This window comes from Micromys minutus, assembly GCF_963924665.1.
Source record: "Micromys minutus genome assembly, chromosome: 12".
NCBI lineage: Eukaryota > Metazoa > Chordata > Mammalia > Rodentia > Muridae > Micromys > Micromys minutus.
This window is the reverse complement of record NC_137981.1, coordinates 35,601,030-35,614,072: the sequence shown is the minus strand read 5'-3', so window position 1 is coordinate 35,614,072 and position 13,043 is coordinate 35,601,030. Positions and strand designations below refer to the sequence as shown.

General features: G+C 43.8%; 1 protein-coding gene across 2 annotated transcripts in view; it reads left to right on the top strand.

Annotated features, from left to right (window-relative positions):
* Window positions 1–13,043, top strand: part of LRMDA (leucine rich melanocyte differentiation associated) — a gene marked incomplete at its 5' end in the record, with an annotated part of 952,780 nt that overhangs the window by 547,226 nt on the left and 392,511 nt on the right. For both annotated transcript variants that reach the window (XM_080926984.1, XM_080926985.1), the window contains one exon: window positions 7,151–7,268. In XM_080926984.1, coding sequence (XP_080783110.1) covers window positions 7,151–7,268 — 118 coding nt within the window. The remainder of the gene's footprint in view (window positions 1–7,150; window positions 7,269–13,043) is intronic.

The following is a 13,043-nucleotide window of genomic DNA, read 5'->3' as shown; positions in this document are numbered from 1 at the left end:
GCTGTTTCCCACTAAATAGGAGTTGTAAAACCTGTGGCTTATATAAACCAGCTAGCATTCCCCAGCTAATCTACAATCTGGGCTTTGATGATCACAAGAAAGCAAAGGTCATGACCCAGAGATCAAAGCGACAGAAGCCCACACAGTAATTGCCGGTTACCCTCCATACAGGCTCTTTACTGTCCTGTGGCTGTATTGTTTGCCCAGAGACTTCAAACATGCTGTCAGGGAGCTGAGAGCAAAATCAGCTGGCCTTTGCCAGTTGTTGGGCCAATTCATTAATGCTGTAGGTGAGCTCACCTCAGCTCATTATGTGAGATCATCCTGTTGTCTCTCAGAGCATCTGGAGCTGTCCCACTCAGTCTTTTGTTCATGTTGCCTTGGTCCTCATTGGTGTTTTCTGACTGTCTCTCTCTGGAGGTGAGAGGGGGAAGTTAGGCAAGGCAATTGGGTGAACCTGGTTTATCTAGAAGGGACAGTATAAATCTATTTATTGTCAATCAACTTCAAGCACGGAGAACCCAAGCAAATTAGTGTTTGAAGGAGGCTAAGGCCCATTCTCGTGGTTCAGATAGAGAAGCTGAGGCTCAGGAAGACAAGTTCAAAACCTCATAGCCCAAGCCATCTGCTCTGTCCTGAAAGCTGCCTCCCCCAAATTCTCATCATGATGACATCTTTTCCTTGGGACCCCTCACCCCCAATCTCTAAGAGCATTGGTCTCTCGAAGCAGCTGTATCTTAAGCCCTTGCTCTCTTCTCTCATTAGTCAAACACCTTTAGCAGTTGATCCATGCTCTCGACCAGCGGGAGATGGCCAGTATTATTAAACAGAGTTGATGTAATCCAGTTGACAGCCAGGAATCGAATTGTCTTGTTGGCATTTTTTGCCCTGTTCTGTGAAGCTTTGGGAGGTGTGGGGTGACTGAAACCAGTGAAAGGATCATCCATAGCTGCCTTCAGGGCACCAGGTAGAGCATCAGTAACTTTTCTCTGCACTCCCCATGTATGGGAGCGAGAAGGTGTTGGGAAATAAAGGGAGGGAGCATTGCTTGTCTTAAGTGGACTGGTTAAACCATCTAGCTCTCCTAAACACTCATGAGAGTCTTGAACCATTTTCATGAAAGAACTATGTCTGCCAACCCCACCAGCAGATCTGAGGGGTCCACGGCATGATTACTGAGGAGCAGGCAATCTTTCTAGGGAACATGGTAGGTAGGACAAGAGAATGTTTTCCTTTCGTTCTGATGTCTGGGCAAAAAGTACTAGATTGATTTTAGAACAACAACAACAAAAAGATTTTTCCATAATAACTTCTTCCTTCCAGGTTTGGCTCTGTCCTTAAAGGGTCCTTTAAGAAAATCTACCATATTATATGGAGAGAGGGAACCTGGTAGTCTCTGGGCGATGGTCTCTCAGTCTCGGGAAATCTGTCTTCAGACAGAGACAAATGGCTATATAAGCACCTTTGCAGGGCTCCCTGCTCTCCTGATAACCTCCTGTTCCATATCACAGCAAGCAGGGCCTCTCAGTCCCAGCACCTCTAGCCCTGGGGGCTTCCCTCTAGCCACCTTGAGAAGGTCAGGAAAATTGGAGTTGCCCTCCATAGCTAGGGACATGGACTTAACTAGACTGATCTCCTCTCATTAAGCAGTGTCCTGGCTTAACAAGCAGTTTTATAAATCTGAAGCTGTCTCCGGGTGTCACAGGATTTATGGACAGGGGGTTTCTGCCATGAAGTGGTTTATGATGGCTGCCTTCAGTATTATTAGTAGCTGTCTCTTCCTTCAATCATTGCTGTTTGATAATAGCCTTAAAACACCCAGAATTACTTACCTGCAAGTCCCATTCCCGATAGCCCCCGTTGACAGTCTAAATAAGTTTACTGGCCCTTTGTTGTTCTTTTCCTTCAAAACAAACTGATTGAACCATCAATAGCTCTTGTGAGCTGACAGAGGGATGTCATCTGGACTAGCCCTTGTGGTTGCAGGTTATCTGGGGGAGTTAACCTCTCCACATTGTTAACTGAAATGCTTTATGTACTATGCAACTTTAGGATACGGCTGTGATAACCCCCGGTAACTAAGTCATACATCACGGTAAAGAGATTTGGGTGGAACAAATAACCCCGGATTAAATTTACAAGGGCTGAACTGATATTGTAAAAAGCCTCCATTCTGGGGCTTCAGGAATCTGCTCTTGTGTTTTTTATGGCAAACTTGTATTACACTCAGGAGTGAAGCTGCAGCTTTTGACACTCTGACATGACCTAGAACAAAGGGAAATGGATCTCCCAAGACCAGCATGGGACATGCAGGCATGACGCCCACTGACTTATGGGTTGGCAGGAATGCCGGAGCCTATTCTAAGTCACCAGGGGACAGGAAGACCTGGTAAACGTGACTGTTAGCGGAGCTCATGGAGCACAGGTGCTGGGGCAGGGCAGACTGTTAGCTGAACTAGGAAAGAGTCTCCTGGCTGCCTCATTACACTCATAATTTTCCAACTATTAGTCCTTGTGGTGTTGTTTTCAGTAGGACATTGGTTCTCAGCAGGACAGCAGCCGTGACAGCATCACCTGGGAACTTATTAGAAACATAAATTCCAGGCCCCAGTCCAGATTGCCTCAGTAAGGAGCTCTGGGGATGGGCTGGCGTCTGCCTCTGGGCTTTAACAAGCCCATGGGTCATGAGGACGCCTGCTCGAAGTCAAGAACCACTGTGCTGGGTTGTAAACGCTGTGCTAGAACATAGGGTGCACTGAGAGCAGAGGTCTTCTGCTGGATTTCACCTTCTCAGCCCCTGTGCTGCTCCTTCCAGGTAGTAACTCTGCACTGATGACTCACTGGTGTCTAAATAAAGGAATCCTGAGGAAACAATGGGGACAAGTAGGGGACAAGTCTGCCTAGTGTAGCCATTCTGAAAGGGATGGTGATATTTGTTTTAAAGAGCTTAAATACTAACTTTGGTTTATGTGATTCAGAATCTGTAAGTATACGGACACATGTGTGGGTACCCACTGAGGTGAGAAGAGGGTGCCAGATGTTCTGGAGCTACAGTTCCAGTTGTTAGGAGCCTCCTGCCATGGATGCTGGTAACTGAACTCGGGTCTTCTGGAAAATTACTAAGTGCCCTTAACTACAGTTGTCACTCTAGCGCTGGCTAAAATTTAATATTTTTTTCCTTTTATTGCTAGTGTGTGCATGTGTGTGTGTGTGTGTGTGTGTGTGTGTGTGTGTGTGTGTGTGTGTGATATGAGTTGGAGGTACATGCTTACCACAGAGCACATATGGAGGTCAAAGGATGACTCTCAGGAATCATTTATCGTCTTCTGCTATGGACCAATCATTTATCATTTTCTACTATGGACCACAATGATCAAACTCAAACTGAGCAACATCTTGCAGACCCCTTAAGATGAAGACATTCTAATGAATCATTGTGCCCTCCCCTTTAGATACTATGGATGCCAGGACATTAAAATTTCCTTAGGAATCTCATGCTAGAGGAAAGAAAAACCTAGAAGCCTGGTGCTATCCAATAGGGGAGTTTGTCTCCCTGAAAGAGGGTCACAGCTTGTCAGCCCATATTGCAGGAGATAGTGATAGACAGGTTCCTTCCTTGGAACAGAGCTACTTAGCTATGAGTACCTCTGGCCCTGTTTAAAACCAAACACCTCTTAGGACCATGAAGATGAACTCAGGGGATCATTTCAGCTTTTTGTTCTTTTTCCCAATGTTCCTATCCCCCAATCCACACTCCTTTCCCTGCTTCTCAGCATTAACTTATCTTCTTAATTGGTCTATTGAGAATGGGTGTCCTATCCTGGTTTGTTTCCTTCTAGGCGCCACATTCTGATCCTAACAGGTTGGATAACTCTCAAGTCCCTCAAACTTCTCTGGGAACTCATGGTGGCCTCTAGGATGGAAGTGAAGTCACCTTCACTAGGGATGATTGGCAGACTCTGTCATAGGCTGTCTCTCTAACTCCAAGAAGAACTCTCTGCAAACAGTAGCTCTTTGTCATCCAAAAAATTTTAACTAGCTTAAAAGCCAGCACCTCTCTGTCTCATTCCTTTGATTTCAGAGCTGTGATCCAAAGCTAGGCAAAATGACAATGCACGGTCTGTTGTCAATGTGCTTCCTGGCAGCCCCGTGAAGGCATCTTTCACTTCATCATTAAACATTGGCTGATTTTCTAATACCGATGTTGTCCTCACCTGAATATTCATCTTTTCCCACCCTACACTTAGTGGGTGTCTTTACTTCTTTGAGCGTCACTCCTGACATATTGTTTCTGTCTGTACATGTCTTTATTTGAAAGAATCTGTTGTCATCAAGGCTTTGCCTGTATAAGCAGGAGATGGAACTTTTCTCTGACAGGCTGAGGCCGGTGGGAATTCTGCTAAAGGGTAAGAAAGAACACTTGAGCCCTTTGCCTCATGTAGGATAAGATCAGAGGCATTTGGGGGTGGAGGTTAAGGAGGGCCAGGCTTTGGGAGAAAAGAAAAGCAGGTAATAGTTTGAGGCCAGGGAGGAAGCAGGAAGGAGGGGATAGAGGATAGGAGAAAAGAAGAAAAAGATTGGGGATATCCCAAGACCTCTTGCCTTGGGATAGACTGTAAAAGTATTTCAGGGACCCACACAAACCTGATGAGCTGAGGCCCATCCGTTACACCTTGATGGCACACAGCTGTAATCCTGGACACTCCTATGGGAAGATGCAAGACAAAAGAGACAAGAGCCCAGAAGCTTACAGCCCAGCTAACCTATGGTATAAAGCACTGCAAAATCAAGAAACCAATCTTAGTAAAGTGGAAGGAGAGAATGGAATCTGGGATATTGGCCTTTGACATTGTCCAAAGCCCAAGAACTTACTTACATGAAATAATATGTTAATTCATAAGAAAATTAATTTAATTGTCAAATAATTTTAATGTGTTTTGAGTTTAAGAGTCCAAGGGTGTGGAGTGGGGCTTTCAACTGCTGTCTCTGGCTCTTGAGTGATTGGCAAGTTTTTTACCTTAAAAAGCTTATAAAGGTCACTTGATGATATGAAATTACCTTGTAGTTGTTGGAGGAGGCTCTGGGAACCCTGAGATCCAGAGGGATGGGTGAGGGACACAGAGTAGATGTCCAGGAATATCTACACTGATAAAATCTTAAGTGAATTGCTTTTGAATTTGGTTCTTGGAAGCCTGTTTGAGATTGCATATTTATTTTTCACTTTAGTTTTCAACTGTTCTCTATTTTTCCATTGTTAGGAAAAAGATAAGGGGAGGAGGTATGTTCTATGAAGGTGTGATGAGGTGTGGGGGAAAGGGGAATGCCCCTGGTGGACCCATGTTGGGCATCTCTTTCTCCTGACGGACCAGCCACATGACGGTATATATAGAATAGAGTTGATTCAAGGCATGGGGAGGGAAGTTAATAGAGGCAGAGAGAGAGAGAAAAAGAGAGAGCGAGGAAGAGAAGTGGGAGAGAAATAGAAGCCATCAGTATGTGGAGAGAGAGGGGGAAAGGGGAAGGGAATGAGGAGAGGAGGAACAAAGAGGATAAGAACAAGAGGAGAGATAACAAGAGAAGAAAGCAAGAGCGTGAGGAGGGGGCAAGCAGCCCCTTTTATAGTGCCCGGTAACTGTGGGGTAGAGTTTGGAAGAATTCTAACAGCCATAACCACTCTGCTGCATAACTTAGCCTTAATAATTTCTAGGTAGTCTTGTGCCCATAAATATTCCCGACAATAAGAACCTCTTTGAAAATGGAGAGGTATCATAATCATTTCTGTATCCCTAGATACCTGGCACATAGTAGGTACTCAAGAAATATTTGTGCAGCTGAAATGAATGGACAGGCTACTGAACTCACTCTTGCTTCGGTTTCCAAGATAGAATGAAGGTAAACCTTTGAGAAGATTGTAGCTTAGATAAGGACATCCATTACTTTGACAGCAATGAAATGACTGAAATGCAGTATGTTGGACTGGATGCTGACAGTGCGTTCTAGTAGCATTGAGAATGAAGAAGGTTGTGTAGGCTAGAGGTGAGAAGGAATGTTTCCTGAGGTTGGGACTTGGAAGATGACAGAATTATGAGAAGATTGCTGCAGGAAGTGATAGGTTTCTTAAGAGGTGGTTTGTTGCTAAGGATATTAAGTGTTTATCTCTTCTTCCAAAGCAAAGAGGGTCAGGACAGCTGCTCATTCAGTTGATAGTGTGGTCTTGACGGGAAGAAACTAGGCTGATGAGTGTAGCTGGCAAGAAGCATAGACCAGTGGACATACACTTATACATTTATAAACATAGACCCTGGCCAAGTACGTCTTCTTGTCAATACTCTTTACACACATCTGTTGGATTTGTAAATGGCAATTTATCACACACATAGCCATTGGCTTATCTGTGGTAATCTATTATGAGTACAAATGATCTTTCGAAGGGAAGAGAGGAAATTGAGTCTTTGGAAATATTAAAAAAAAAAACAAAAAACAAACAAAAAAAAAAAAAACTAGAAACACTCCTGCCTCCTATGTATCCTTGATAAATATCATCTCTGTGATACACTGTGGAAATTACCCAGAAATGATGACAGAAAGTACGTGAGACTCTCTTGAGTCCTCAGTGAAACATGTCTCAGCCACATACATGCCTTACTTCTATGCCAAAGCCAACCAGCTTATGGGGACTCATTTAAGGTTCTACCTGGGAAATTCTGGCCTACAGCCTCAGCTCCAAATTGCCAATCTATTGTAGCAATAAAAAGAATGATATAAATACCCCCAGGAATGGCAGGTACATACATGGTCATCTGATCAAGGTTTAGAATATTCTTACTGAGAACTTTCCATGTTGAAGCAAAGCTCTTTTCTCAGAATGACAGAAAAGAAAACAATGACAGGGTTCTGCTGGCTGGCTAAATCTATGTATCTGCCCTTGAGTCAAGTGTAATTATGACTCAAATTTGGTTGTATGTCTATATAAAGTACAGCCCTTCACATTTCCCCTAGGGGGTGTTTTGGGTATGGGTGGGGATGGCAGTGGCTAAGATCTAAACTCTTAAAGCCTTATTGTATGGATTCCCAAGGTTCAGACCTATTGCCGGCATCCCTGACGCAGTGATTACAACTTTCTCAAGTTCTGTGCCTTTTTTTGTCCAAGGTGCTTTGTTCTGTACAAGCTGCCCAATTTGAAGTTTCTGGATGCCCAGAAAGTCACCAGACAAGAACGAGAGGAGGCATTGGTCAGAGGGGCCTTCATGAAGGTGGTGAAACCCAAGGTGAGCTGCTACTGTTTGGTTTTTCATGTGGGCTTTAATTTCTTACGTCACTAGTTTCTCTGCAGAGCATGGGTGATATCTTCCTGTGTATTCACAAAGTAGACACGATCTCACACCAGGGTTCAGTCATAGATATAAGACTGGCCTAATCATGAAATCGGCTGTAATTTAGGTCTCCCTATCACTCAGTCTAAGGAGACTCATTTGAAACATACCTGGTGATTTAAATGAGAATGGCTGCCATAGGCTCATGTGTTTGGATACTGGCATCCGGCTGGTGGAACTGTTTAGGAAGGATTGGGGAATGTGGCCTTGTTGGAAGAATGTCCCACTATGAGCATGGGTTTTGAGGTTGCCACTTACCTGCCTCTGCTTTGTGCTTGTTAATTGGAATGTCGGCTCTCAGCTACTACATCAGCACCATGCCTGCCTGCTGTCTTGCTCTCTGTTATGATGGTCATGGATTCACCCTCCGAAACTCTAAGCCTGCAATAAACTACTTCATAGCTAAGTTGTCATGATCACAGAGTTCTAGCCGAACAGTATAAAAATAGCTAAGGTGCACAGAAACATGAATGAAGCTGAGTGACATTCAACAGGTAAATTTTCGGCACACTCAATGCTTTCTTCTCAATGGGGTCTGGAGCTGAAAAAAGAACACATTGAGAATTTTGCGTTTCTCCTGTTCCTCTCACCCTTTGGAGAGGGCTCCTCTTTCTTGCTTCTAAAGGGGAGGGGTATTTTCTTCCATCAGAGATGAAGTCTCTTTAGTTCCCTGAGGTGATGTTAGCACAGTATGCAGGGTTTCCACACAGTCAGGGATGGGACTGCTATGTGCTTCCTATATACAGTTCTTGAGGGTAGGATTGGAATCTTGGATTCAGACACAAGGAGGTTTTAAGAATGTTTGCAGTAATCTCTCTGGGAGACATTGGGCCCTTCTAAAAAGTCTAAGCCCGGGTAATAGATTCAGTGACCCTGATGATGACCCCTTTCTAGAAACTTCATTACCCTGGAGCACTGTGGAGCTTCTTAGTTACTGCCTATGAAATTGCAGCTATATGTTGAAAATGCTGGCAAAGAATCCTGAAGGTCTAGTTTGTCCTCACCCAGTGACTTATGGCCCTCCGTACATGCATTGGAAGTGATTAAGGGGGGAAGCAAAGCCAAACAAAGCCCAAACAGAGCAGAACAATGAAACCTCTTCCATCAAGTTACGCTGTTGGCAGCAGACCTTAGGCCACTTTCTTTCCCTGAATCCATGAGGTGCGACTGATTTCCTGTTATGCTGAATGAAATTGCTAACAGTTGTGGAAATATATGATATGGAGGGTATAATTCTGGCAGATAAATGTATTGTTACCTGTTTCAGCATGTGGAGAATTAATTGAGTGATTCATTTCATAGCTATTAAAGTGTTAACAGTTCTCCTTATTGGAGCCCAGGCCTGAAAGAACGCACATGAATGCTTTTATTTCAGCTTCGGCCATTTGGTCCAAATGAAAGAATTTATCTCCTGGCTTCCTTTCTTTCTTCTTTTCCTTCCTTTCTCTCCTTTTCCTCTTTCTTTCTAGGACTTCAGAGACAGCCAACATCACCAACCCCAGCCAAGTACAGCAGATGAAGTCTTTGGGATACCCTGGGGTCAGATACTGGCCATCCTGCCTTTCCCACATTCACGTCTATACCGCACAAAGCAGATCTTTATTTATCTTGCCCTCGTTTGCTTTGAGGTTGGAAACTGTAAAGCTGCAGATAGAAAGCCGGAGAGGTACTGGGACGCTGTATTCTGTATGTGCCCTACGCTGTGCCCCATACACATAGAAGGATAGACCCATGACACATTTCACATATGATGGGGTTCAGTCCCAGCATAGTTTGTGGAGCTTCCCAAGGTCACTGGGTCATGAATTCCTGAGCTGGGATTCTACCCTTGGGGCCTAGTCTCTTCACCCACTGCTGTTTTAGCCCTGGAGAGAGGTCGCTGTTTTCCCTGGAGAGTCGTGGCACAGTTGAAACTTCTCAGGAGAGCCTGAGTGAGAAAGGCAGGCGGGGATAGACTGCTTCTCTGCATGGGGATAGGGAGAGGCGGAATCTCCTCTTGCCTTTGAGCATCATGGGGAAGGGTTTCTTAAAACCTGCTGTCAGCTGTCGGAGTCATTAGCAACACGAGCAGGCGTGCTCCTCAGCGTTCCCAATTAGCTTCCAATCAATTATAGAATTAGTACATGTTTGCGTGATTGACTCTAATGCTCTTACTAACTGTATTACACTTAAAAATGCTCATTAATTATTTGCAGAGAGACACAGAAATGCCCCTGGCCAAGAGGCATGGGGACCTTGGCTTCTGTCTCTGCAGCGCCTTGAGATTTTCTAGTAGGAGGTCCCTTCTGTTGCTTTGTGCTTGGGGGATCTGGGAAGGTCAGAAGCCTAAGATCCTGATGAGATACAGTTGGGACCCAAACAAGGGTTATGGTTAACGGATTTTATGTGATGATCTTTCAAGATTCCCAAGAAGATTCCAGTGTGCTACTGGTGTATCATACTGCCAAATGAAGGGAGATTCCCTTTTATCTGTTGGTTTCTGAAATATACAGTGGTATTTTTCTTGCAGATAAGAGGGAACCAAATGAGCTCTTCGCTGAATTAATAAACTGGCACCCAGACAGCTGCTTCTTGCCTATTTGCTGTGTGTAAAGACACATGTTTGTTCCTATGCAGATAGATTTCCCATATCTGTATGTATATATACATATGTATGTTCTGGGAGGCATGTGCACACCTTGAGTCGGCCTCTAAGTGGAGAGCAATTTCCTTCCTTCAGATTGCTGGAACTGCACAGCACACACTAGCTGAAGACCTATTTTTCATAACAGAACCGGAATCTCAAGTTGGCTTCTGTCCTTTCCAGGGCAGCAGGGGCCTGTTGTGCTTATTCAGCACAAGGTTCTGATGGATGATCAAGGAGGCTGTGATTTGGGGAGCAGTTTTCATTTTATTCCTGACATAAAGTATTTGGGAGAGCGGAAAATGCCTCTCCAATCACAGCCCTTGCCTTCCAGGTGGGGAGTAGGCAGGGTGGGTGTTCTCAGCTGACGCAAATGCAAAATCAGCCAGGAAATAATCAACCCTCTGTGTCACCAAGGTTTGATTTGGTACCTGGCATGCCTGGACACTGGAATCCACATTCTCTCTAGTTCTTGTTCCTGATGACACATTTTGCCTCTGTGTCTGCTCTTTGGCTTTTGTTGTTTCAAAGCTGCCTGTCTTTTGAGTTTGAATCCTTGCATGGAAGGATGGTCTCATTCACGTGAAACAGGTAAGTAATGCTACAGTGGGCTCTTCCAGGTACACAAGCAGACACATACTCTCTGTGAGAGTTCTTCCCACATGCTCTGTGTGTGTGTGTGTGTGTGTGTGTGAGAGAGAGAGAGAGAGAGAGAGAGAGAGAGAGAGAGAGAGAGAGAGACCTGTGACAGCTAAGATTTGCTCATTTCCCAGAATTTAAAAATAAAATCCTTAGCCTTGTCAAATATTGGCCATCAAATAGTGTCATCGTCAACAGAGATATCAAACTAGATACTGAGAAGCTCAAGACCCTAGTGAAAAGCATCAGGAATGACCAGACCATGACCCCCAATGCTGCACTGGGTATATAGATCAAAGGAGCACAGAAGCCTGCTCAGGAGGGTGCGTATGGCCACACCAGCCCTGCACATCAGAGAAGCAGTTCCACATCCCAGACAGTCACAATTACTTAATTATGTCCTGGCTTTGTAATTATTCATCCCTGCTCTGGCAAAGAGCACAGTTGTCATTTCTTTGACATAATTATTTAAAGCTGAGCCCTCTTGTTTACATGCACACACACACACACACACACACACACAAACACACACACACACACACAAAGTTGGCTACTGACTGTTTAATCTTTAGAACCTTAGAGGAACCACAGGGGCCATAGCCACAGGGGAGCCTGGGATGAGAATCAGGGCCTATGTTTGAAAGCAGTTAGGTACGTATAATTTTGCTTGCTTTTATGATTATTTCCTTACAGAGAAAGTGAGGTTAATATCTATGCTCGAGTCTTGATGTGAACCAGTGTCCTACATTCTGTTTGTAGCATGTCTGGATTCCCAGAATGTTTGACTTGAAGTTTTGTCACCCATATACTATTTTATTGTATATTGTGTATATTGAATTTTAGTGTATACTGTGTCTTCAGATATTCAGAAAGGTGAGGGTAAAGCAGAGGAAAGAGGGAAATAAGGTGAAGGACAAGTAGATTGCCAAAGAATAAGCAGCAGTGCACCAGCTCTGGAAGTGTGTTCAGTTCTCTTTCTAAACTACACATTGATGGTTTCTTGTGTCCAAGAATCACCTGTCCCCATAACTGCTTTACAAAGTCCCAATCTTGACATTTGTGGGTAGGTACAAATTTCCCTATGAACAGTCAGTTTTTCTCCCCTTATCTTTGTTTTGGGGTTTATATGAGGAAGGCCATGCTGGGTAAAGACAGGAAGTGAGCATAAGGGAGGCCGGTTTCTTGTTGGTCTGAGGAAACTGGCCATTTCTGAGATACCAGCTCCTGGAAGCTGTGAACTTGGTTTGTTCTTTTTTCAAACTTACATCTGAGATGCTGGGCCTATAGCAGGGGCTCAGTCCTTACAATAATCAAGAACCATAGACAGCAAACCACACCAAGAAATTCATCGCTAAAGCTTGTGCGTCATTCAGTTGGTTCGAGCATGATTAGCTGAGGACATAGAAAAGTCCTTTGCTGTGGGTAGTGAATTAGGCCTCTTCTGGGTTGGATATTTGCGTTTGATATTTACCCAGACTTTACGTTGATGAGAAGTCATGTGATCACCGTGATCTCTGTCTCACAGCTTTCCCATTGGGCAGCATACTTCTAGGGCAGTCAATGGTGTGGTCTGCAACGTTAGTAGCCAGTCTCTGAATGTGTTTCCCAACTTTTTCTCCTTTCAGAACCCACCTCCTTCCAGCAGGACTTTTTCAAATTATGAAGTAGCTCTTCTCAGATGTATATTTAGGCCTCTATGAGTCTATAACAATGAAAGATTTCTCCCTGTTGTAGCAACTGTCATGATAGTTATCTGCCCTTCCATGGAGCCCTATTCAGTAGTTTTTTTGATCATGACATTGGGTTATTTTGATGACTAAACTAGTGTTTCCATAAATTCTATGCTATTCTAAAATAAATGTACATATGTCATTTAACGCAAGCGCAAACATATAAAAGCTATCAAAGGGCTTGGTAATATCTCTGAGTACTCTTCCGGAGGACTTGGATGTGATTCTCAGCAGCCATATGATGATTCACAATGGTCTGTAACTCCGGTTCTAACATCAGACGCCTTGTACTGGCCTCTACAGGCATCACATGCACACATATGGTACAAATGCATCCATGCAGGCAAGACATCCATACACATAAAATAAATTAATTAATGAGACTTAGAATTAAAAGTGAGAGGCTACCTCAAGATTTATAAAATTTACCAACACTCAATCTGTATTTTACGTAAATCTTGGCCTGCTCATAAACAAATTTTTAAATTTGTAGTTAAGCAGATATTTGTAATGTAGTCAACTGGATATTTAGCCAATATGTGTTTAAAAGTTCTCTGCAGTGCTAAATGTCCAGAACAAACCCTATGTCATTTGGTTTCCCTGGATATGTCTAACTACCCAACTGTGTTCATGATCTCTGTGTTGGTTTTGTTTCTGCATGGATGTTTCTTGTCTTCA